Source organism: Vicia villosa, linkage group LG1, assembly GCF_029867415.1.
Source record: "Vicia villosa cultivar HV-30 ecotype Madison, WI linkage group LG1, Vvil1.0, whole genome shotgun sequence".
In the NCBI taxonomy this organism is placed as follows: Eukaryota; Viridiplantae; Streptophyta; class Magnoliopsida; order Fabales; family Fabaceae; genus Vicia; species Vicia villosa.
Window position 1 is genome coordinate 86,795,341 of NC_081180.1, and position 26,057 is coordinate 86,821,397.

At 34.1% G+C, this 26,057-nt stretch overlaps 3 protein-coding genes across 4 annotated transcripts; 2 read left to right on the forward strand and 1 right to left on the reverse strand.

Annotated features, from left to right (window-relative positions):
* Positions 1–3,378: 3,378 nt before the first annotated feature.
* LOC131611419 (2-hydroxyisoflavanone dehydratase-like) lies at positions 3,379–4,498 on the forward strand. The gene has a single exon (XM_058883448.1). It carries the CDS (start codon positions 3,429–3,431, stop codon positions 4,407–4,409), a length of 981 nt encoding a protein of 326 aa, XP_058739431.1. The 5' UTR covers positions 3,379–3,428; the 3' UTR covers positions 4,410–4,498.
* A 4,537-nt stretch (positions 4,499–9,035) lies between these two features.
* Positions 9,036–11,937, forward strand: LOC131643440 (RAN GTPase-activating protein 2). Its single transcript, XM_058913654.1, has 2 exons — positions 9,036–9,205; positions 10,079–11,937. Exon 2 carries the CDS (start codon positions 10,090–10,092, stop codon positions 11,689–11,691), a length of 1,602 nt encoding a protein of 533 aa, XP_058769637.1. The 5' UTR covers positions 9,036–9,205; positions 10,079–10,089; the 3' UTR covers positions 11,692–11,937.
* A 1,545-nt stretch (positions 11,938–13,482) lies between these two features.
* Positions 13,483–25,794, reverse strand: LOC131643439 (probable ATP-dependent DNA helicase CHR12). 2 transcript variants are annotated; one of them, XM_058913652.1, is made up of 12 exons: positions 25,455–25,794; positions 24,561–24,714; positions 23,071–23,135; positions 22,103–22,291; positions 21,415–21,564; positions 19,394–19,792; positions 18,780–19,039; positions 18,423–18,641; positions 17,866–18,073; positions 17,638–17,791; positions 16,307–16,912; positions 13,483–14,337 (listed from the first exon to the last, which is right to left on the reverse strand). In XM_058913652.1, exons 1-12 carry the CDS (start codon positions 25,605–25,607, stop codon positions 13,634–13,636), a joined length of 3,261 nt encoding a protein of 1,086 aa, XP_058769635.1. In that variant the 5' UTR covers positions 25,608–25,794; the 3' UTR covers positions 13,483–13,633. The 2 variants fall into 2 exon arrangements, with proteins under 2 accessions (XP_058769635.1, XP_058769636.1); XM_058913653.1 differs by lacking the exon at positions 25,455–25,794 and having other exon boundaries at positions 22,103–22,308; positions 24,561–24,578.
* Positions 25,795–26,057: the final 263 nt, after the last annotated feature.

The window sequence follows — 26,057 nt, forward strand, 5'->3', positions numbered from 1 at the left end:
GAAAATGAAATGGATCTTTCCATGGATCTACATTCATTTACTGATATCTGCGATCAAAATTATCGAAATCAAAACAAAAGGAAAACTAAAAATCAGTAAGCAAAATTGAAGAGAGAATCAATAACATACATGCGCGGTGACTTGCGATCAACTGAGATTGAAGAGAACACAGATTTTCGGCTTTGGTGCGCCATTACAAACGATGATACAAATATACCGTGTTCATTTTGCATCGGTTGTCCACGGCGAAGTTTTTCGAAACAAAACTCCAAGCAGTACATTAGGAAGGTCGTGAGATGGGAAGTAAGAAAATGGTTATGGTTTTTTCATTAGAAGTGGTGGTGACCGTAGAAATGGTGGAGAAAGGGGGTGACGGCGGTGTTAGGGTTTGTTGAAAAAAAGAGAGAGGAGAGAAAACGGGAGAAAGAGAGAGAAGTAAGGGAAGGGATATGATGGTGAAATGTGTAAGCATGTACAAATTTTCAAAAGTTGACGAATGAGCAAACAACACATGGCAAGTGAAAATATTCAATTTGTTAATTACTGAAGTAACCTTTTCCAAGGGTAAAGTATTTTTGGCAGAAGGTTAAATTTGGTAGTTTGGTCAATTTTATAATATTGGGTAGATAGTAGATAATAAACAACAGAATTGCATCTCTCTTACATTCATCAAACTTTTGTTGTATTGTGAAAAATATTGCATTAAAGAAAAAGATTAGAGTGAAGTCTCATTTTAGTCAGATTAATCCCTGAGAAATAAAAAATTTCTATTAAATTCCTTATAAAATTTAACCGAGCCATATTAGTCCCTATACTAATAGTTTTTTCAAACCAATTTTTTCTTACTTTTGAACTGTGACTGGACCACCAGTAAATATCCATTTTAGTCTCTCACAAAAAATGGAGAGTCCAAATTAGTCCCTGAGAAAAAAAAGGCATTTATTTAATCCCTTACAAAATTTAATTGAGCCATGTTAGTCCCTCTTTTTCAAATCAATTTTTTTTTTAAAAATGTGACTGGACTCCTATTTTACGACAATTGAATTAAAATTATTTATGAAAGGATTGTAGATAAATCATCAGGCTTATGGGTGGGTGACTATGTTTTTTGTTGTTATGTATTATTGTGTATTAGGTGTCGTTATTGTTTTAGTTGTTAATGATCTTTTAGGAAGGTTTAGTTTTGTTACTAAGGTGATTTAAGATAATTTCTTTCTTTTGTAAATAATACTTGTGACAAAAATAATACACATGGTATGTTGGAAGAAAATTGGTTTATACCATATCACTTAGGTTTTGATGATAACAAAGTATTTCCTAAACAACTAGGTACACTAACATATGTTCAAGTGTGCAGGATCATTAGTCAAAGAATTTATCGGACTCTGACTCTGATAGGAACATATGAAGAGAAGCTTGAGACTTAGATTCTGAAAGATCAGAATATGATTACTCAAATTCTGAATGATAAGATTTTAATGTCTCACATATAGGGAACCCAACTTCTGGTGGAAACTTAGACTCTGAAGACCATGTGCAAAGTTACTCAACCTCTGACCCGCACTCAATTTTCGAAAGTAGGTCTATCTTGTCAAGTCTAGTCATAGTTTAAAAATACGAAAAAAATCGTTTAAAAAAATATTAAAAAAGGGACTAACATGGCTCAATTAAATTTTATAAGGGATTAAATAGAGACTTTTTTTCTCTCAGGGACTAATTTGGACTCTCTCTTTTTGAGAGGGACTAAAATAGATCTTCGCTGGTGGTCCAGTCACGGTTCAAAAGTAAAAAAAAATGTTTTTAAAAAACTATTAGTAGAGGGACTAACATGGCTCGGTTAAATTTTGTAAAGGATTTAATTGAGATTTTTTATTTCTCAGAGACTAATCTGACCTCTACAGTTTTTTTGTGAAGGACTAAAATGAAACTTCACTCAAAAAAATTAATACATATGATAATGGTTGGATAAATAAATATAAAAATGTGTTCAAAATTTCCGAGTTTTAAGTTTTATGTACCCCATCAATGTAAATAAACTATATGTGAGTGAATAAACGGTAACACCCTGGATAATATTTAAAATAATACTATTCAAGCAAAAATGTGGTTCTGAATCCATGCACAAGTGTCTAGATGATATCACATACATACATAAAATCTACAAAATAATACAACATGGTGTGTAAAGTGAATGTCATTACAAGAACTAATACAAAAGCACAACGAAAAATACAAAACATGAGACATCCAAAGTCTTCGGATCTTCAAACCATCTTGAATTTAACTTTATCTTTTCCTGGGCTACCTGAAAATAATCAAAATAAATGGGGTGAGATGCTACATCTCAGTGTAGCCCCCAACTACACTATAAAGTCCTCTCGGTTGTAAGGGTAATCGTACCCTCTTTTATTCATAGAATTACTTTCTCTATTTCGCATATCTTATAACTATGCAAGTTTTGAGATTTTGAAATATACTTAATCACATATCGTGTGTGAATATCATAAGCCAGGTTCACATAACTCGTTGTTTACCCCCGAAAAGTTCTCAAATAAATGGGGCATCTTTCCCTACAATTAGACATCGTTTGTCAAACTCACACAATTCACTCTTTTCTTCTTTTATCCCTTTTGTGTTTGGAGTCACTTGTCCAACAAATTAAAAAAAAAAATCCTCAACACCTTTAACCAAAATTGACACTCTCAAGGACACCTCATCACCGACCACATGTTGAGGCGGTGGATTTGTGATGACATTAATTTGCTTTGATCGAGCGACCCAAGCTCCTGTTAGACGACCTATAGCCCGTCTTATCCTTCCCATTTTGCCTTTCATAACCCCTTTAAACTTAGTTATGAGTCACTCCCTTTTGAAGCTGAATCAGAATTTTTCCTATCTAATATTTTAAAATAAAAATAAAAATCTAACTGTATAAAGTCAATTAAAAAAAACCAAAGGAGAATAATACTTAAATTTTTCGCCATTGTTCAACAACATGTATACGATATTATTATCATACTATATATCTATCAATATGCTCTGTAGTAGTAGTAGTAGTAATAACAAACGAACTATGCTTATTTTATTTGTCAATTTAAAGGAATAAGTGGAGATGGAAGTGATGCATTCTAGAATTCGTCATGAGCAGGAAATTATCCACACTCACCTACCCTCAACTCTTCCCTTAAATGTTCTATTACAAAATTCCATAATCCCCTAGAAAATTTGTCAAAAACTTGTCGTGAGTGCTTTACTAGAAGAATCTTTCAAGTAATTTACTATGTTAAAATACACAGAAACTCTTGCAGGCCTACCTACCCCATAATTTGTATTGAGGTCACAAATTTGACTATTCAAGTAAATCATCTTCATATTAATTATTAACCTTACACATACTCTCACTTTTCAGCTCTACTCTTTTCTCATCAATGGCTTCTTCAACCAAAGAAATATCCAAAGACCTTCCACCTCTTCTCCGTCTCTACAAAGACGGAACAGTCGAACGTTTCCTAGGCTCTCCAATCATACCACCAATCCCTCTCGATCCACAAACTGGTGTTTCATCAAAAGACATAACCATCTCACAAAACCCACTAATCTCAGTTCGTATCCATCTACCAAACCTCACCAACCCTACACAAAAGTTTCCAATCTTAGTTTACTTTCACGGTGGCGCTTTTTGTCTTGAATCTGCTTTCTCTTTCCTCCACCAACGTTACCTCAACATTATAGCTTCGCAATCAAACGTTCTTGTTGTTTCAGTTGAATATAGACTTGCACCAGAACACTATCTTCCTGCTGCATACGATGATGGTTGGTTTTCTCTCAAATGGGCCGCTTCACATTCCATCATGAACAACAATAACATCGTCACAGGTGAACCATGGTTAATCAAACACGGTGATTTCGATAGATTTTACATCGGTGGTGACACGTCCGGTGCAAATATTGCACACAATTTACTTCTTCGCGTTGGAAGCGGTGTTGAATCTTTACCTGGTGATGTGAAAATCAAAGGATCAATACTAGCTTTTCCTTTGTTTTGGAGTTCGAAACCGGTTTTGTCGGAGAATATTGATCTGCATGAAGAGAGTTCACCTATGAAGGTTTGGAATTTTGTGTATCCAGATGCTGTTAATGGAATTGATAATCCTTTGATTAATCCCTTGGCTTCTGAGGCTCTTGGTTTGGACAACATTGGTTGTACTAAGATGTTGGTTTTTGTTGCGGGGAATGATGATTTAAGAGACAGAGGGATTTGGTACTATGATGCTGTTAAGGAAAGTGGTTGGAAAGGTGATGTTGAACTTGTTCATGTTGAGGGTGAAGAACATTGTTTTCAGATATATCATCCTGAAACTAAGAATTCTGTTGATATGGTGAATCGTATTGCTTCGTTTCTTGTTTGATTTGAGGAGGGTTATTGTGTAATTTTGTTGTTGTTTTTGGTGATATAAAATAGAGATGGGTTGATGAATTCAAAGTATTTTTTTTCAATAATGATTTTTTCTTGTTCTTTTGTTTTTGTTTTGAGATCACTATTCTAAGATGGATCTTTTTGTCACTATTATATTTCTAGGTAGGATGAATCTTTATTTATTGTCTATGCTAGAGTTTGAGATATTTGGTAAATTATTGAGAATTTAAAGAATGGTTTCTATAAAAAAAATGTTAGAATTGTAAATAAAGAATTTAAATGTCCTCTACCATACAAGAGGTTGGTCTACACTGAAAGTTAGACACTTGTCATCATCTTTTATGACATCACTTTTTTGTTTTTCATTTGACTTCATTTGCAATCTCTCAAGGGTTATGGGAAAATAAATTTTGTATTTTTGACCTTAATATGGCAAATAAAGTTGAAAGTGAAGGGAAAATGCTGAGAATGAACATATTGTATAAAAGTCTAAATGGAAAGTTTTCATAGTCTTGAGATGAAATTTGTTTGAATAGTTTAACAAAAGGAAAGTCAACCACCTATTTTCAGAAAATTTCGAATAAAAAGTTGACAAATTAGGATAATGTTATTGACTCTGAAAAATTATGAATGTGACAATATTTGTTACCTCCAATCGAATCCACTTGGATAAGACCACGTCATCAGAGTATATGATTTCAAGAATTGCCTTCGACTTGCTTCCTGCATCCTTGCTGAAGTTGTTCTTGTGTTGCTTTGCCTGCACACATTTCTTACACACTTCATTTGGAATATCGATTTCTGGTAACCCTAAAAGCATATTTCTTCTTTTCAAATCTCTTATGTCTTTGAAGTTTAGATGGCAAAGTCTATAATGCCATATCCATTCATCCCTGCTAGCTGCATTTTCCAGAACTTGTGCTCCATCATATTAAGTTCAATCCTGAAGGTCTATTCCGAGACATAGGATCCTTCAAGATTAACCTTCCACCTAAGTCAAGTACTCTCATCATCTTATCTTTAATCGCCACTTTGTAATTATTTTCTGCCATATGTCTTATGCTAATCAAATTACATTTCATGTCTGGCATATACAATACATTGGAAATTATTGACATTTTTCCATCTTTCCTCATTATTAGAACATCACAAATACCTTCAACTTCTAAAGTATTATCATTTGCAAATTTCACCATGTTCCTCATCAAATGTTTTATGTTGACAAACCAATCTTTTCTACCAGTCATGTGTGATGAGCATCCTGAGTCCAAGTACCATTGGTCCTTGAATGTTTCTTCATCTCTTGTTGTGACCATTAACAACATCTCTTCTTCTTCATTCTTTGCATAATTTTCTTGATTCTTTTGTTTTTCAGGACAATCACTAGAGTTGGGACCATACTTCTGACAATTGAAATGCTGAATGTGACCTTTTTTAGGTTTTTGACCACTACCCATTCCTTTACCTGCAACACTACCTCTAGGGTTGCTTTGGTATGATGGCCTTATTTGATTTGACGAATTTCCTTCTTGCTAGTTTCCTCTACCAGTCAAATTGTTGTATCCTCCTCTAACTTTGTTGTATAACCTTTTTCCTTTGCCTTTCTTTTCTCTTGTCGATTGCGCCTACAGATCCACACCACTCTTCGACTTGCCTGCAGCTCTTTTAGCCATTCGTTTTCATAAGATTCAACCATCCCTTGAAGCTCTTACTTTGTCATTATTGACAAATATTTCGATTCTTCTATGGCTACTACCACGTGATCAAGTTTTGGAGCTAATGACACAAAATCTTTGCAACAACTGATCATGATGTCAACACTTCTCCACATACCTTAATTTGATACACCAGTTTCGTAACCCTAGTGAATAAATAAGTTATTCTTTCATTTCTTCCATCTGAAGCAATTCATATGTTTTTTGTGAGCTTCTAACCTCACCTCTTTCACCTTTTCGGTGCTTCCATACGTTTTGCCATAATTTCCCATGATTCTTTCATTGTTCAACATCACTCAACTTTTCAAAGTTATCTGGATCAACACATTGATGAATTATAAAGAGGGCGTTATAATCTTTCGTCTTCAATTCTTTATGTGCATCCTTTTGTTCATCTGTCGCGTTTTCTGCAAGTGGTGTTACTCCTTCCTTCAACTGATCCTCAAGATCTTGATAGCGAAAAACAATCTTCATTTGCTTAAACCAATTCTCGTAATTCTAACTCTTCAGCATTGGGAGACTCGCTGGAAAATGTCCATTCAAATGATTCATTGCGCTATGCTTCCCGAGAATCACATAGGAAGTGCTCTAGATACCAAATTTTGGAATTACATCCAAAACTTGGAGAATTCCAAATTAATCTTGATGAATAAGAATAAATTCTTCTAATTAATTTCACCTCTTGTTTTTCACTCTTCACTCAAGTGAATCAACCACACCTTGGTTGCAAGATGATTCCGGTCCACAATGATTATGAGAGAAAAAAGGAAGGATGAATTGGGGAAGAAAAGAGAAATTAGGGTTTGATAGAAAATGGGAAGAAGATGAATATTTCTGCAAAGTTTCTCTCTGCTTCCAAACTGAAAATATTATTGAACTTTTATTAAATGCAACTGCATTATACAATGATAGGGTACCTCCCTATTTATAGGATGAGATTGCTTGTTCACTAAGCACTCTTCAACTAACTAACTAAAATAAGTGAAATAATACTAAGTCAAAATTATGTCGAGGTTAACTCCTTCGACATTTTGACAGCCTACAATTTTCGACACACAACATAGTTTCGACATGAAAGATAAGGTGCTCAAAAGAGATTTTGTTAGACCATAGCTTGAAGAGAGGATATCCCCCACCCACATATAACGGAGGAAGAATAATTCCCCCTAGTCCCATGAAATCATGAAGAAACCCGTTTCTTCCCTATTACACAGTTCAATAAGCTACCTATTTATACTTCAGCCCCTAGGTTTGAAGATTCATTCATTAATTTCACATATCATAGCTTAAACACCCTCTTGCAATCACGCACGTGAACGGAGTCATCATTCTCATTGTATTTCCTTAATACAGTTGCAGTCCATTGTGGGGTCTTGGTAAAACTAACATAGACCACACTAATATCCAATTTCCAACTTCCTCAGTCACACTCTTCAACATAATGACATGATGAGGTGCTACCACATCTAGTAGCGCTCGTAACTAAGGCCAAGAAACCTTAGTAGAGATGTACGCTTCTATGAGCGTGTTGTATTATTTCAACCAAAATTTGGAGGAGAATGTCCTAACCTTCAAGTGTTATGGGAGAATATGGGTGAGAAAGGTCTAGAAGGAGGGTTGAAACCTTACCTTAACTTAAAAATTATTTCAAAAAGGTTTTCTAAAAAATTATATTTTTTTCAAAAACAAACAGTGAAAATTTAATTGTGAATGCGTTGGATTGATATCAAGAGTTACTCTTTGGACAATAGAAAGAAATATATAATTATGAACAATTTATCCAATCAATGGATTAACCAACTTAAAAGACAATCTAATGATGTGACTAGACATGATTTTATTGATCAATTGAATCATTTTAACATTGCAATTACAAGCAAATTTAATTGCAAGAAAGATATTCCAGATGAGTTAATCATTACTAGACTTAAATTGCACACAATAATTTGCTATGAATGAAATAAACATAACAACATGTGATTTTTAAGAAAGCCGTAAAAAAATTAAACATGTAATTGTATACAAAAAAAATTAAAGGAGATATGGAAATAGAAGATTGTATTGGGGTTTATATTGGTCCATCGTGTTCGTCCTTGCTTTGCGTCTAATCTTGTCTTCAATGGCGAACCCTTGAAAACTCGTAATCTTCCACTATTTTGACAATTATACGTGTGTTTTATATAACAAAGAAACTAGATGTTGAAATTAAAAGCAAAATTAATTGCATCAATTTGAATCTTTCCTTCTTCTATTCTACACAACCTAGGCAACTGAAATCTTCAAGACCTTCACTCAGTCTTGACCATCCTCTTACTCAGATCCAAGATCTGCTCCAAACATTTGTTCTACAACATTCTTTACTCGATCCTATTAGTCCTTCATTTGAGCTCCTGGTTCAATCTATTGAGACATAAACTCTCAACTTCATTCGCATGTATCTTCTTTTGGCACTATTGAAGTCTTCAGTGAAAGAAGAAATCCTTTTATTTTTGCTCCTACTGAATTTTCAATTCCCAGCAACACCGCACGATACTAATCTTGAACTACACCTCAAGAACTTCACAAACATCGGTGATAAAAGACCCTCGTCTATGATAGATCCCACTTTCTAAAAATTAAGAAACATCCAATTCATTTGTTTATATATCATTAATATTTTTTTTAACTTTGAAAATAATATAGCAATATAGATTACATTTGAACAGCTTATCTAAACCCTTCTCCGGTATAATTTTAATTCCTTAAATTAAAAATATTTTGATTTATAAATAAAAATAATTCTTCAAACTTTTTCCACTTAAATATCTATTTTTTCACTCAATCTTTTTTTTTTTTAATTATTTTCTCTCTCTTCTTTTTAAACTCTCCAACAAAACCTAGAATCATAATATAATAAAGTAAAATGATCACCAATAGCCTGCCGTTATCATTTATTAGGCTTTCCGAAATTGATTTTCAATTTCAATCCTCTTCATTATCGCCGGGTTTCCCTCCACTCTCTCACTATTCTACAATCATCATTCAATTCAAATTCAATTTTTTTGAAACACCAATTCTCACATCAACAAAACAGGTATACTATTTTCTCTTTCTTAGGGTTCTTGTTTTTTCCCCTTTTATTGTTGTTAGTGTTCACCTTTTCACTGCGCTTTTTCCATTCGCTTTCAAATTTTTATTTAAAGTTCGTATTTTTACAAAGTTTCAGATCTGTTGCAATTAGGGTTTAGTGTTCAGATTCTTGTTCTCATGATTTAGATTTCCGAGTTTACCAAGTCTTTATCTGTTAATTACTATCGCCGATTATTCTGCCATGAAATCATCAATCTTTTTCTTTTTATCGTCATCAATGATACTTTGTTTGTAGTTTTACTTATTTTCATTTAGACTGTGATTATCACCTGAACCTTGGTAGCATGGACACCTCCAAAAAGTGTCTGTGTAATTACGTGGTAGTGTCCTAAATTATTACCGGTATCAACGTGTCAGTCTTGGTGTCGTGTTTCTGATGTCTGTGCTTCATAGAACTGTACATCAACAGATCAAAATGGAATTTTAACAGGCCCTACTTTATTATTGCAATCTATTCAGTCTCTATAGTGTGATATCTGTTAATTGTAATTGCACTAAATTAATTTTGTAATTTGTAATAAGGGCTTGACACTCACTAATCTCACTTAGTTACGATTGTTGCGTCGATCTGTAATAATGATGATATTAACTGGGACTAAATTGATATATGCCTTCAGCATTCAGATACGATTAAGTGTGCAAGGGCTTTGAAAATGTTTTATTGTCTTTGACCGAATGACCGTAGGGATACTCAAGTATTAATGCCGTTGCTCTATGACTGTTTTCGCAAACAAATATGTGTGAACTGATTTTATTCTTATTCTGTCTATTAAAATGTTCCATGGATAGGATATACTTATATGTATAGTTCTTACAGGTTTGATTGCCATGGAGATGAATTCGCAGAACAGACCATTTTCAATCAAATTATGGCCTCCTAGTCAGAACACTAGACAGACACTTGTGGATAAGATGATCACCAATCTTACTACAAGATCTATTTTCACGCAGAAGTATGCAACTTTGGACCGTGAAGAGGCTGAAGAAAATGCAAAAAGAATTGAGGATGTCGCTTTTGTCACTGCAAACCTACATTATGAGAAAGAGCCAGATGGTGATGGAGGTTCTGCAGTCCAGCTTTATGCCAAAGAGTGCAGTAAGCTCCTCCTAGATGTGCTTAAAAGAGAACCTACTAAGAACAGTGACAATGAAGTGGTGGTGCCCGATGATACCGCTGTTCCTCAGGAATCTGTTTTTGATATATCTAAAGGCAAAAGAGCTTTCATTGAAGCAGAGGAGGCTCGTGAGCTTTTGAGGCCGTTAACGGAATCAGGAAATTCTTTCACTAAGATATGCTTCAGCAACAGAAGTTTTGGATTAGAAGCAGCTGAGGTCGCCCAACCGATTCTCAGTTCCCTCAAGGGCCAGTTGAAAGAAGTAGACCTGTCAGATTTTGTTGCGGGAAGGCCAGAAGCAGAAGCACTTGATGTCATGAGGATATTCTCTGCTGCTCTAGAGGGCAGTGTCTTGAAGTATTTAAACCTTTCTGACAATGCTTTAGGTGAGAAAGGTGTTAGAGCATTTGGAGCTCTCTTGAAATCACAAAGCTGCTTGGAGGAGCTTTATCTTATGAATGATGGAATTTCAGAAGAAGCTGCACAAGCAGTTTCTGAGTTGATTCCTTCCACAGAGAAGCTCAAAATTATCCATTTTCATAATAATATGACTGGAGATGAAGGAGCGCTTGCTATAGCGGAGGTTGTGAAGCGATCTCCTCTCTTGGAAGATTTCCGTTGTTCCTCCACAAGGATAGGCGAGGAAGGTGGTGTTGCCTTATCTGAAGCTTTAGGGAATTGCACCCATTTGAGGAAGCTTGATTTGCGAGACAACATGTTAGGTGTAGAGGGTGGGATTTCTCTGAGTAAAGCTCTTGCCAAGAATGCAGAGTTAAGAGAGATATACCTGAGCTACTTGAACTTGGAAGATGAAGGAGCAATTGCAATAGTTAACACTCTTAAGGAGTCAGCTCCTCGCCTTGAAGTTCTTGAGATGAATGGAAATGAAATTACTGTTGATGCTGTTCTTGCTATAGTAGACTGCCTAGCAGCAAAGAAGATTCTTGCCAAGTTGATCCTCTCGGAGAACGAACTAAAGGATGAAGGTGCCATCCAGATAAGTAAAGCTCTAGAAGGCCTTGACCAGTTAAAGGAAGTTGATCTAAGTTCCAACGAAATAAGCAGTGACGGGGCTCGACAATTGGCTCTCACTGTGGTGCAGAAGGCTGATTTTAAACTTCTGAACATTAATGGAAACCAAATTTCTGATGATGGCATTGAAGAGTTGAAGGTTATATTTGAAAAATCTCCGGACATGCTCGGTCCATTAGATGAAAATGACCCTGATGGAAAAGACGGTGATGGAGAATCTGATGAAGAGGGTGGTGTGGAAGATGAACTGGAATCCAAAATGAAGAACCTTGTGGTTGATTGAATTGTCTGCTCTCTCATTCTGCTGCAAAGTAACTCTTAGGACAGTAGTATCAGTTTATTTATTCTTAGAATTATATGTAACGATTAAGACGAGGTCACCAACCATCAACTATTTAGAGTGTGTTTGGACTAGATATCATAATCTTGTCTTCAATGTTTCTTTTCTTTTTATTAGACTGTATTATTTGCAGCTTCAACCCTATGTAGCAATGTTTTTTTATCATCAGTGCTGCGTTGTTCATTTTTACATGGTTGCTCTCTAGCTTTTGTTGATTCTGCTATGAACATAGATGACCTATAAGGCATTGTCTCGACTTTTGAATGAATGCACATGATATAACAACTTCGAATATAAAGGAGAAAGTAGACTCCCCCAACTGCAACAATTAAAACCAGTACAAAAATAGGTTAACGACAAACTAATTAAATACAAAAATTATATTTTTGCCTATAATTTTGCAGAAAAATTGTTATTCAAAATTTTAACAATAGGGTTAAGCAGTTTGTTATAGATTATATATGAAAAAAGTGATTTTATTTTAAAATTTTAAATGTTTTTTTAATAAATATTTAGTTAAAAATAAATAACTTATTTATGATAAGTTAGAAAATTGATTGATATTCAATAACTTAGATATTTGTTGTTAGATATTATAACACAATAAAAGTCACATATTTTTATATAAAAAATTATATTTTAAAAACAATTTGTAAAAACAACTGTTTTAAATTTTTTTGAAATTTTATCATCCAAAAAATAGATACTTAATATGATTTTGTTACAAGGATTTGAAGTTTTTTTTTTTTAAAAATAAATAATTTTTGAAACAAAATATTTAACAATAAGAGTAAGCAATATCAGCAATGATTATTTATCTTTCAATTATAGTTGCCAATGACAATTAACAACAAAAAATCGTAATCACGAAGAATCATAAAACACACATTTCAAAAGCACACCTTTTGAAAAGAAAAGCATTAGATAAACCACACATTTGGAAACTTTAGCCACCCCATAATCATGAGAAGAATCATAAAACACATTTTCAAAAGAAAAACATCAGTTTTGAACCAGTGGCTCACTTTCAAAAGAAAAACATCGGTTTTGAACCAGAGGCTCTTCAACTATGGGACAAATAGACATTTGAAGAATTCATTAACTAGGAATTAGAAAAATACAAGAAAAAGAAATTATTACTATCACTGTTTTATTATAAATCATTTTAGATTTTTTCACATATATTATAATTAATTTTGTATGGAAAAGAAAAACTAAGTGATTTCACAAAATCTTCCTTCATGATTATATTAAAAGATAAATTTAAAAAGTTAATAGAAGAAATATAATAAAAACATCATAAATGATTTATTAATTAAAAAAGAAAAACATAGAGTAATATTTTGTGATACTTTTTCTTAATAAGGGTAGTGGCCAATGTTCATCTAATTAAAAATGAACAAGTGGGAAGTCGCGGATTCGAACTCGCATTCATGCATTTGATGTCCTTACACAACTACCAATTGAGATGCTTAACGAGATATTTTGTGATACTTTTCATTCATCCATTCAGTGAGGATGAAATCTTTCAATATGTAAACTATCCTTAATTTGATGATAATTGGGTGAGCTGAAAGAAATGGTGTGTCTGGTCTATTTTCAATTTTTCTTATACTAGATTTTTTTATTCTTCAATACTTTATAAGTTGAAAGTTACCAATTCTTATAGTTCACTTTTATACTTGTTTTTGTGAGATTCAAATTATGTTTTTCTTTTATGAGATTCAAATTATTACTTTTACTTTTAAGACATTTAATTTTATTATAAATTATACCAATCACAAACGTTACATAATACAAGTAGCTCAACATTTCTGCTTCAAGAACTACACGTTCAATAATTGTACAAAATTCTGGCAGACACAGCTAATTTTAAATTCAAAGATCAATTCCAGTTTCCTCTTCCATTTGAATTTTGTCCTCTACTATCGGATAATGAACCCTGGCCTTGATGGCTTGATCTCTTCTTTTTGTGAGTATTCCAGGAGAAAACATGCTGGTTCAGACCACTTCCGCCGACATCCTCGTATGCCTGTTTCTGAAATTTTGTTCTTTCAGGCTTGAACCTCTTTGAGGAAGGAGAGGTATGGAAACTATCTTCATTTTCTATGGGGGCAATTTTAGTCCTTGACCCAAATAAGCTTTCATCTGCCCCTGTATTATCACTGGCTTGTGCTATGCTGTCAGATGAGAGATAATCTCTTGACTCTCTTCTTTTTCCTTTAGCTAAAACTGTTGACATGTCACCCCCATTCTCCATAGCCTTCATCCATTGTTGCTCACTCAACGTATCAGCATATACCACATCTTTTCTTTTTCGCTTTCCAGTAACACCACTGCTGAAACTTTTGGCCTTGTCATCCTTTTGAATTGGAGCATACACCCACTCTGGCAATTCATGCTCTTCCATGAGACGTGATCTGTAGTTTTCCTTTTGTCTTCTTTCTTCATCCATTTTCTCAAACAGCCAAAATTCCTCATCGGATCGAGCAGCAAGGCGGTTAATTTCTCTCTCACTAGGCACATCTGCCCCAAGTGAACTTGAGCCTCGTCGCATAATCTCCTCCAACATTTCTCTTCTGTCCTGGGCTGCACAAATAAGAACACCACATGTTCAAATGATTTTCATCTAATAATATAACCTAAGGAGCACTGACAGGTGGACCCATACATTACACTGGAATAATTAAAAGAGTCCCATTAAAATATAAAATGTTCCAACTCTGATTTGTTAAAATTGAGAGAGTGAGGGAAAGTAAAGTGTGATAGTATTTGATCAGAGAGGGAATCAATAGTTTCTGTTAGGAGAACTTGGTAAAAATTATTCATCATACTTCATCAAGATTCACAACTTATATATTTAGGGAGCGACTCTTCAGAAGCAAACTATGTTAAAAAAAACTTAAGATGATGTGCTGACTCAGAATATTGTGAATATAAATGGTATTACTGCTGTTGAGGCGCATAAATAAACTACTACACTAAGTTATATATTCAACATTTTTTCTAAATAAACACTCCCCCACGTAAAGCAAACTCAGGCAGAGGCATTAATGCAAACACCAGAAACTCCCTGTGTTTGAAACTGGGGTTCAAAAAAATCAAGGAATAAAGGTTTAGTGAGAGAACCTGATAGTAGATCATGAGCAGGAGAGAGGAATGACTTATTTAGAAGAGGTAGGAGAGGAAAGAATGTCAGTAGAATTAGGAGGGGGAGTATATTAGTGGTGATGAGGACTTGGAAGGTAAAGAAGACAGGTTAACAGTAATTGTAAAGAAATAAGAAATGGCATACAAACAAAAAGCCAAAGGCGAAGTAGGATTATATGAAGAACAAGGTGTAGACGAATGAGCACATGAGGATGAAAGAATGAGCAGAATGGGAAAATGACAATGATACTCACTAAACAAAACATCTTTAGAGACATACTGGAACCAAGGCAAGACATGTTTAACCTTTGTAATGAGGGGACTAACCAAAAAAGATATGTACTAAGACCCGGAATCAAATTTAAGTTGACTGTAAGGTCTAAGTGAAAGATAAAAAGACAGCAAACAATTCTAGGATGCTTAATCAGGAAGAGAATTATAAATATTAGCAGGAGAAATAGCATTTTGTAGTGCTGCAAATCGGAGTAGCGGTAAAACTATGATCCTAGAAATAGAAGCCCATGCAAGTAATGTGAGTCCTATTACAAATATTTTACTATGCTACTGTTCAACTAAACCATTTTGATGAGGGGTGTAACTTCAGTCAGAAGGAGGATGAAGCTGTCATTGGTTAAGTTTACCAATGCTGAAGAAGATGAAACAATAGCATTGGTTAAGTTGACTGGGTTACCAGAAAGGAGGATTTATGGTATTGGCATTACAGTAAATTGGTTGCAGATCAAGTATTTAAAGGGAACCAGCCGTAAATCCCGTAATAAAAGGATTTGGTCCTGAGAAAAGGCTCTGGATTACTGAGTTAGAATTGTGGGAAAATAAGTGAACGTAATGGAAAGTGCGAGAACTTATAAATAAGAGAATATATGATCAGAGAGAGAACCAACAGTCTCGGTTAGGAGAAGAAATTGGTGAAAATGATTATTCATACTTCAGCAAGATACACAACTGTTCATATAGAGAATAAGCCATTATAAGTTCAAGGAAACTCTGTTATAAGAAATATAACAGAGCATGCTGACTCGGCATATTCTGTTATTACAGTTTCTATCTTACTATCTATAGATACAAGTACAACTATACACATAAATTACTACACTGGAACATTTATATATGCAACTACTACTCTAATATGTTGTGTGAGTGATTGAACATAAACCTCAAATAAATATATCAGTTTGGTGCGTAAAGGCATATTGTGTGTATGCAAAGAGCTGTCAGAGGCCGGTTATAAAGAATAAGAACCAACTAGATGGCATAAACCTGATTTAAAGCAATGAATAAAATAAACCTACCCTCTCCCTCTTTTAGTTTCAACATGCAAAAGAGTTAAGCCAAAAAATAACTATTGATAGATATCACCAGGACACAGCAAGTATCAAGAGCTACAAACCTGTTGAAGTTGTGTTGAAAAGTCCTGCCTGAATGACTTTGGCATCTATACCCATCTTTTGTTTTGCACGCTCCAAAATTACCTCTTCAATTGATCCTACACTTACCAACACAAAAACCCGAACTTCCTTTTTTTGTCCAATGCGATGAGCTCGGTCCTCGGCTTGTTGATCCATTTGTGGGTTCCAATCGCTGTCAAAGATTATAACAGTATCTGCTGTTTGTAAGTTCAAACCAAGACCGCCAGCCCGGGTGCTTAATAGAAACATAAAGTATGGGGAGTCAGGAGCATTAAATTTCCGTAGTAAAGAGCCTCTTTCTTCAGTTTTCGTTGAGCCATCTAGTCTAAGATACTTGAAATCATGAAGTCTTAAATAAACTTCTAGAGTGTCCATAAGTCGAGTCATTTGTGAGAAAAGGAGGACTCGGTGACCAGCTCTGCGAAGTTTTGGAAGCAAACGGTCAAGAAGTTCAAATTTACCTGATGCTCTAACAATCTCCTCCTTACATTTATACATATCATAGTCTCCCACAAAGAGGTAAGGATGGTTACAACACTTTCTGAGTTGCATTGTTAGGTTCTGTAGACTTTTCGATTTTCCAGAACCTACAAAATTTAGGAAAGTTTTTAATGCAGGTTCTTATAAATCAGGCTAACATAAAAGGATCTAGAAATCATCAAATGTTATACGGGTAGTTTTTTTTGGCACAAAAATAAGACAGCAAGATACAATAAACAGTGATTGCAAAGCACATTTATATTGAATTAATAATCACATTTCACCAATTCGTAAGAAAGTCGCAACTGGCAAGAATATTTGTAGGAGAATCTGGAGAGATATGATTTTATTCTCCTTGAATTTTTTATCTTATTTCTATTTGATTTTAGTATGATTTGTTTTGTTTTAAGTTCATCAGTAGCCCCAAATCCTAATTATTTGAACACCATTTATCGTAATTACTTTTATATAAATAGTCCAAGACTGTGTAGTAATAAACATAAAAGTATTTTTTCCATTACTTCCTACAATATTGACAAGTGTAATTATGTGATTGAAGGGAAAATAGCCTTATGGTTTACTTCCAAAAAGACGGCCTAAACTAAGTCAATAACATATTGAAAACACAATTAAACTCGTGGATTCTGAAATGTGAAAACTAACCAAATTAACCAACGCATACAAACAGCCAAACAGTGTGCAATGGGAATAAAGAAATACATTTGGCATACCAATATTCATAATCCAAGCATTTGAGGGAAAATTGCATTTGATTGAGTTAAAAACAAGAAGTGGGTGACACGAAAAAAAAAGAAAGAAATATGATACAGACCATTGTCCAAACCAACTCTGCCTACGTCAGTAACTTGTTGATAATAAACTTTCTGCCAGGATGACATATCACATTTGAGTATGACCTGAGATTTCCCAGGAAGAAATTTTTCCACCTCATTCTTTTTTCTTCGTAATATGAAAGGCCTTATAACCTAAGAGTAAATGAAACTAGTCAGAAAAAATATGAAGTAGGAAGAAATTTAGAGTTTAGAAGAGAGAAACACACTTGATGCAGACGTCGAATGATTAATAGTTGCTCTTCATCTGATAGAGAGACGTCAACTCGGTCTGCAAAGGGGGCATTGAACCAGTCCTCAAAATTTTGAACCGAGTTGAATATGTTAGGAAGGAGAAAATTAAGCAGGGACCACAATTCTTGCAAACTGTTCTGAATAGGGGTACCAGTCAGCAAAAGTCTCCGTTGGATGTTATAGCTGCACAGAAAAAATCCAAAAATAAATTAGAGAAGAGCTGAACCATCTGAAATGTAATACCACCGTGCCAGATAATGAATTGAGCCTACTCTTCAGTACTTTGACTGCTCTATGGAAAGTTTTGAAAGCTATCCCAGGGTACTTTCTTCTCTTTGTCTTTTAGTTCAGTATCCACAGGTTGTTTAGTGTTATTACATTAAAGTACTCTTTAGCATTATCATACCTAACCCTCTTAATAATTACTCCAAATTGGTTTTATAAATATACACTATTGACAACAGGTACATATTAATCATTTTATTAAAAAATATTTATCGGTATCATCAATATTCATCATGTAGAATGGTACCTATTGTCCAAGGTTTTTGCGAGAACAGACTCATGATTCTTCAACCGATGACCTTCATCCACAATTAAGTAGTTCCATTTAATTTTCTTGAGAAATGCTTTATCTCTCATTATAAGATCATAATGTGTTATCATAACATTAAATTTCCCCTCTCCTGAAAATTCCTCCTTTATTGCTTTTCTCTCATCCATTCGTCCATCATAAAGAATAACTTTAATGCTGTATCAGAAAGAAAAAGCACAAGTGATTTAAAACCGGTATGAATGTGCACAATTGAAATAGATAGTTCTAACTTCTATCCCTGCTCCCCAAGGAGAGCAGGGAAAAAAATAATTTGCAATTTTTGCCTAGACTTACCTAGGGGCCCATGATGAGAATTCAATGATCCAGTTTGGCAGAACTGCCTTTGGAGCAACAATCAAGTGGGGACCAGTCACACCTTTGTATTCCAAAAGATGTGCTATAAGAGAAATAGTTTGTATTGTTTTCCCAAGCCCCATTTCATCAGCCAAAATCCCATTTAAATTGTTATTAAACAAAGAAATCATCCATTGCAGCCCCTCTATCTGATATGATCTTAATTCTCCACCTTGAAGTATAGACGGTTGTTCAGTTACCTGCAGACAATTAAGTTTGTTATATTTCCAATGAAATACAACTTTATTTAAGAAAACTAACTTCTTTATTTTCTTTTTCTTGAGTAAAGAAGAAACATAAAGATAGAAAACATTACAAAGAATTCTCCTAAATATTAGAGAAAAACAATGAAGAAAACATAAAGTATCAATAACGAATGGCTGTCAATCCTTCAGCATATCAGTAAAGGAAACAATATGCATTAAACAAAATATATGGACCTAAATCCCAAACAGCTGTAATGGCAAACATCTAATCAGGAAACAAATTGTGTAAACAAACTTCATCGCATTTCTGTCCAGAAAGTGAAATAAAGTGATTCACATATGCTTTACCTTTTCCTGAATTGAATGTATGGCAGAATTGTATTGTCGCTGACCTTCAAGCAAATCGCTTGAGTCACCATCATTATGATCAGAATCTATCGCATCTATATCTTCATCAACAGGCGATTCCTTAGAAATTCCATTCTTTGAAGCATCTGACTCAGGTAAATCAGCTTCGGAATCTTCCAAGGGTTCAATACCATCTGAATGTTTGAAGTCCCTTTGACGTTGAACGGCTGCTCCTAAATTTACCAGTAGTTTATTTGTTTCTTCAAGAAGCAAAGTTAATCTTTCATTCTTACTCTCTTTCACCATTCTCATGTAAGCTTCTTGATCATCAGCCTTCAAGGCTTGGAATCTCAATTTCTCTGCACGGGTGGCCCTTTGTCTTTGCCTTCCATGCCATGCCTGCAAAATCATTTATGGGAACTCATGAGCCATGTTCAATAAATAACAAATTAGCTTTCTACCCCAACAAAGAGAAAAAACATCATGAACATATAACTGTCCATGAATGGAAGTGGCGTTGTCTATTTCAAATACTATGACCATAATAACAATTTAGCATTCCAAGTTCCAACTCCATAATAAATCAAAGGAGCAAACCGCAATCTTGTTAGTAAATGAAGATTCAGATTAAATGGGAAACTGAAAGAATAAAATCACAGTACAAACAACAAAGTGTTTAATGGAAATTCAAATTAAATTTTGAAACTGGAAACCAGTAGACTAAAGAACTCTTCAAGAGAGGTACTAAATGAAAGGTTGAGAGGCAGAGGATATTTTCAGGAGACTGTGCTGAGCCCGAGAGGGCTTATGTTCAAAGGGAAGCAAAGGTGAAGTAGCTGAAAAAGGGCGGAGGTTTTGCTCTAAGGTCTGAGCTCTGGTGAAGATTGTAGGCACGGGTGAAGGTCTGAAGTCAGAACCATAGGAGAGTTTTGAAGAGGAGCAGGGGTTTAGCTCGAAAGCTTAAGATCTCAAGTGGACCTTTGTTCCTAAACGCCGAAGGGAACAAATTAAACAAACTCAAAGACTGTATTTGAGGCACTTATTCTTTTGGTGTCATCAGACTCGCTAACTCATGAGCTTGAGTGAATTTTTCTATTTGAGTCTACCGAGACAGTTAAACTCATCCAAGTTGAATAGCTCGTTAACTTTTGAGTGTGACAACCATGTTCATTACTGTCGCACTATCTCGTGATAGTGTGTATATTACCATATGGAATATTTTGAGAAGCTTTTAATATTCTAGAAGATTCTCGGTAAGCATTTGTTAGTCGTCTAAGTGTTAGACCATGATTTTTGATAGATTTAGTTATTTCTGTTGATATAAAAGACTTATGTAGAAAGCTTGGGCATATTTATAAAATATTCTGAAAACAATTCAACATTTAGAATACAGTTTTCGGATTCAGAAACATTATTTTAACTCTCTTTTTCTCATTTCTCAATTCTCAATTCTCAATATCTCAAACTCTCAATGAATTCTAACAAGTTAGATCCAGCTCACTGCTTTAGAATCAAAATTCAGAAAAGTTTCAACATTCATTTGGTTAAATATTGAAGTTCGCAAAGGAAATAAAACAATTTAGGAGAAATAGATGCAGAGAGCTAAATCCAATACACAATTGACAATGAAATTTAATGGGGTTACAGGGAATAAAAAGCTCATGGGTACCATGCAAAGTGCAAACCACTAATATCCCAAATTCTCATAGGAAGAGGATGTCCAGAACTTCTAATTCTGACAACCCAAAAGTATATTGCACCTATCCAGCATAAATATCAATGATTTATAACTATTAGTTAAAGAGTCATTCTTCAAATAATCACACGTGCGTGCGTTGTATTTATAGTGTGTAGAAACTTGTGCGTAGAAAATAGTGTATGTAGTAAATGTACAATTATAATGTTCATGTTACCTATTATGTATATAAACAGATCAGTTGCGAGTTCAAGACAAACACTTGCCAGACCCTAATTGCATCTTTTACAATATCAAATTAAAGATAAAGGAAAGAAGATTGTACCTGGACACCATCATTCCTCTGCTTTCTCCGCTTCAAAGAAGCTTGAATTTGTAACTGGAGCTCGCGGACAGTATTGAGTATTTCTGCAAAAAACCTTCTTTTTGTAGTCTCTATATGATTTTTCTCTGCCTCTTCTAATCTTGATAGTTTCTGCATTTCAGTGTCTATAGGAGATAAGCAGTGCAGACTACGTTCATTACATGCTCAGATATTAGAAAATCATGCATATATCAGGAAAAAAGAAACTAAAGCGCTACACCCCAAGTCTTGTATATTTAACTAGTATATTAGTGGCAGTTCATTTATAAAAGTTGAAATTCCAGATAAAATTACATTTCCTAGTTCCTAAATAATTGTATGCGTCTATGAATGGGTTTGCATGTTAGTCTATCTGCCTTGTTTTTCAACCTGCCGTGTTTTGTTCCTTTATTTGTAGAAAGAATTGATAAATAACATTTGAATTATATTGTATCTAATAAGAGAAGACAGCCACGTCCTTTCTATTCCTTCCCCATGTGACAATGTTGTTTATGATGTCAGATTTACAATAAGATGATATTGGATTTTTCAAGCCAGAATTTAAGAAAAAACTGCATACGAGTCAAAGATCAGTTAAAGGAGTTGACCAATAAGAGGATATAAACTGGTTATATATGTAAACTATAATCTATGATATACATGCTATCACCTCAGAATCCCGTTTCTTCCTTAATTGATCATCAGCGTCCATGGCAAATGGATCTCCAACTCCATAAAATGGACGACGCAGTCTCATCATGCCCCAATCAAACAATTTCCTGTCAGGATATGCACACTCAACATTGAGCCAGTATTCAGAACTCACATCAGACCGAATCTTTGACTGCAACTCTGCTAACTGCCAGAAGAGAAGTCCTTGCCAACAAGGACGCGTTTATTGTCATTTCTCAGTTAAATAGAGAAATTATAAAAATTAAAGCTTAAATAGATTTTTGGTACCACTATTTTCTTAAATTCACTATTTGATCTCCTATTTTATATTTAACGAATTCAGCCTCACAGATCATATTTTTTAGAGTACTTTATAATTACATTTTCTGTCCCTCAATTTCAAAGTTTTTTGCAAAATCCACAAAGGGTAATGTAAAAAGTGAAGAGACCAGTTTTGCAAAAATAAGAAGTATGATGACAAGAATTGTATTTAAAATAAACTAATTGCCTCGCTAGAAATTATTTTTAACCTATGCCTTTCCTAATGAAGTAAGCTATAAAGTTGTTGCATCTGTGGAATGTTTTACTTATACTAGTCAAGCAAAGTCATATGATAGACACAATGGAAGAAGACAGAATGATAACAGTCATCTGTTTTGTATCTTTGTAAACAGAAAGCAATTTGTACAGACTCTAATAAAAGAACACAACCTATTAAGAAAATCAGACTAAACAATGGCATAGCTTAAAATAAATGAAGGACAATTAAGTTCAATACTAAAAGAAATTTCAACGATCAATTTGTGGAAGACAGACAACATGAGTCACTGTCAATCCTTTTCCCACTATGTGGAATGGGCTACAACAGAAAGTTAAACATATTTTACAGTAAAAAAGCATTGAAGTTAGACATGACTCACACACAGTATACTAAGCATTGAAGAAAGATTCAAGAATCAATTTTACCTTCAGTCCATAAAGTTCAAGCAGGCACTTTGTCTGCAGGTCCTCTCCCCTGCTTGAAGGCAATTCTGGTTTGAAACAGTAATACAGTTCTTCAGTAAAATTGTAAAGATTCTTATTGAGAGATCACTTTCACTTACTGGATATGGTATTTGGGGAGACACCATTTTCAGATATATCTTAAAGCTACTTGGTCTGTCAATACAACTAGGAAGTTTCCAGGCTCATAAATTGATTTCAGAAAGAAACTTCATCATGTTCATCTTCTAAGAAGATTATAAAAATAAGTAGAAATAAAAATATTGTCATGAGTTGCTTGCGCTTAAGTATATGAGTAATTTGATGCAGATGAGAAGCAAATCCTTCTTCTTCATGATGCTGGTGCAACTATATTCAAATTTGGCTGTTTGTTCAATTTCCTCACTTAAATATACAATAGGAAATTGGGATCTAATGAAAAAGTATCTCTACCACATATGACTGGTAATCTATTTATGGATTAGCAATACCAAACTTACAAAACTAACAATTAAAATCTTGAATTTAAACATGGAAGCAATTAGTTGAGAGGGAGTGTTTCAGAGAAACTTAGTATATAACTGAATTCCTAACCTTATACACATGTATATAATACAGTCTACCCATAATGATATGTCATGTTTATAACTTAATGGAAGACTCATATCATGAAGAGAAACACACTTGAGGATTGTTGAGGCTTGTTCTGATTGCCGTGATGTGAATGGTTACGTCTTTCTGAATAAGATTGGTGACCTTGATGGATGATTGTTTGGAGAGATGGATGGTCCCAAAAAAGAATTGGTATTTGGTAATGTATTGTTAACCCAATTTGGAGTATTTTGGTGCAACAGATAGTCCTTATAAAGGCATTAATAACTTTGAGATAAGAGAAGTTAAAGAGGAATGAGCCAACTGAAAGGAAACAGTTGATGAAGGAATTGAGGGCCACAAACCTAGGGATGTTGATGAGAGCAATTATGACACCACGTAGTTAAATTGTCATCATGTAGTTCTATTGTAGCCTCTTTAATTACTTTCTTTTTCAATTCATTGTTAATTTGTCATCACATAGTTTGCATTAAAATCTTATTTTAGGGACGACTAAGTTGTTTGGAAAAATTCAGTTCTTGAATTTCATAGTTTACTTCAACACCCGCGCCCCTTTAGTGAAACAGCCACATTGCAAACTAACATAACGAAGCAATCATCCTAACCACATAATCCTTTTAAAATTTATGCACGAAATAGTTTCAGCTAGTTCAATAGTAATGGATTTGCACAAGCTAAACCTCTAAGTATCAATACTAGCGTAGCGACATCATGCAGATATAACAACCAACGATAATGAAAACAAAAGAAGCATATATAAACGAAACCACACTCAATTCTATGCCAAGTTAACATGGAAACAAACAAAATATATATACACACACACACAATATAGGTATTTCCTTTTTACTAAAGTTGCTGACCTTCAAGCTCATTTAACCGATGCCAAATCTGACTTTGATGACGGCTTTCCATTGCTTCCTCCAATTTGAAACGTGAAGCACATTTTGGACGCTGTTCCAATATTGCATCTTTAAGATCTGTAATTAAATCATCTCCAGAACTCCCTGCATCACCCTGCATTCACAAAAAAAAAAAAAAAAAAAAAAAACAGAAACATTATTGTGTAACTCATATCAAAACTTTTTCAATTGTAACCAAATAACCAACTAATAAAAGAACAATCTATAACCAAACAACAACAAAATGCGCACACTTAAGCAAACAACAAAACAAATCGAAGTAAAATACATACATAAAGAAAACAAAAAGCAACACAGCTGATTCTTTGAAGTAAAGCTATAATAATGAACGGACAAAAACGTCAGAATATCTTACTATATAACTTTCTAGACTCATATAAATCACAAACAAAAAAATAGTTCCAAATAATAAACACTTCAACTAATTCAAATCATAGTCGAATCTCTTACAATTTTTTAGCCGATCCAACTCTTGAACTATGGAAATTTAGTATTTACAGAAAAAAAGAAAAACCTCCCCTCACCAAAATTCAATCGAATTTCAGCACGCGATAGCAATTGCACATTACATTTAATCTGTATCACTAATAAATCAAAACAAACAAGCACACGGAAAAGCACTTCTCAGCGTAGCAAACAAACAAAACAACGTGACAGTATAGAACTAATCGGAATCGAAACCGTGAATGAACGAACTCTAACAAAACAGAACTAATCGGAATTGAAACAGCAAATAAACTCTAACCGAACATAACTAATCGGAATTGAAAACAGTTAAATCGAATCGGCGAAATCAAAAGAAAACGAAAGAAGAAAGGAAGAAAGGTGCATTACATTGACGCTGTTGTTGTGATGATAGATGGAAGAGACGGAGTTGAGGATGTGATTGGGAAGAGGAACGTCGCGAGAGAGAAAGTTGAGAGCACAGATGAGTGTTTTGGTGTGTTGTTGTTCATTCTCGTTCTTCTCTTCATCATCTATCGCCATGGATATGGCGCGGGAGAGTACGCAACGCTGCCGTTTTCGTATTTTCTTTAACCGATATTTGAAATTATCAACTAATTGCTTGATCTCACGCTCTCAATGTCACGAAACTAATTACAAACTCGCTCGAGAGACAAAACCCTTTCGTTCTTCGCCTTCTTTGTCTATTCGTATTTAGGGATCTATTTTTTTTTCTCCTTATTTTTTATTATATATACTCGTATTTTAGTATTTACCATAGGGTTACTCTTTTTTATTTATTTTTTCTATTTATGTCAATCATTCTTCTTTATTTATTTGCAAAGACTTTTTTACCCCTTTTTATTGAGTAAATATTCTTTTTGTACTTAACTTAAAACATTTGTTATAAATAAAAACATTTTACAAAAAAAAAAAAAGGTAATTATCGGTTAGTTGAGTAAAAAAATAAATTTATCATTTTAGTCAACTACA

What these genes read in the sequence shown, in the direction of transcription:
- LOC131611419 (XM_058883448.1), top strand. Translation starts at nt 3,429, where the DNA reads ATGGCTTCTTCAACCAAAGAAATATCCAAAGACCTTCCACCTCTTCTC.
- LOC131643440 (XM_058913654.1), top strand. Translation starts at nt 10,090, where the DNA reads ATGGAGATGAATTCGCAGAACAGACCATTTTCAATCAAATTATGGCCT.
- LOC131643439 (XM_058913652.1), bottom strand. Translation starts at nt 25,607, where the DNA reads ATGGCGATAGATGATGAAGAGAAGAACGAGAATGAACAACAACACACC. An exon ending in TTGAACTTTATGGACTGAAG is followed by an intron (nt 22,292 to 23,070) that starts GTAAAATTGATT and finishes CTCTTCTGGCAG; the next exon opens with TTAGCAGAGTTGCAGTCAAA. An exon ending in AGAGGAATGATGGTGTCCAG is followed by an intron (nt 19,793 to 21,414) that starts GTACAATCTTCT and finishes ATGATTTTGCAG; the next exon opens with GCATGGCATGGAAGGCAAAG.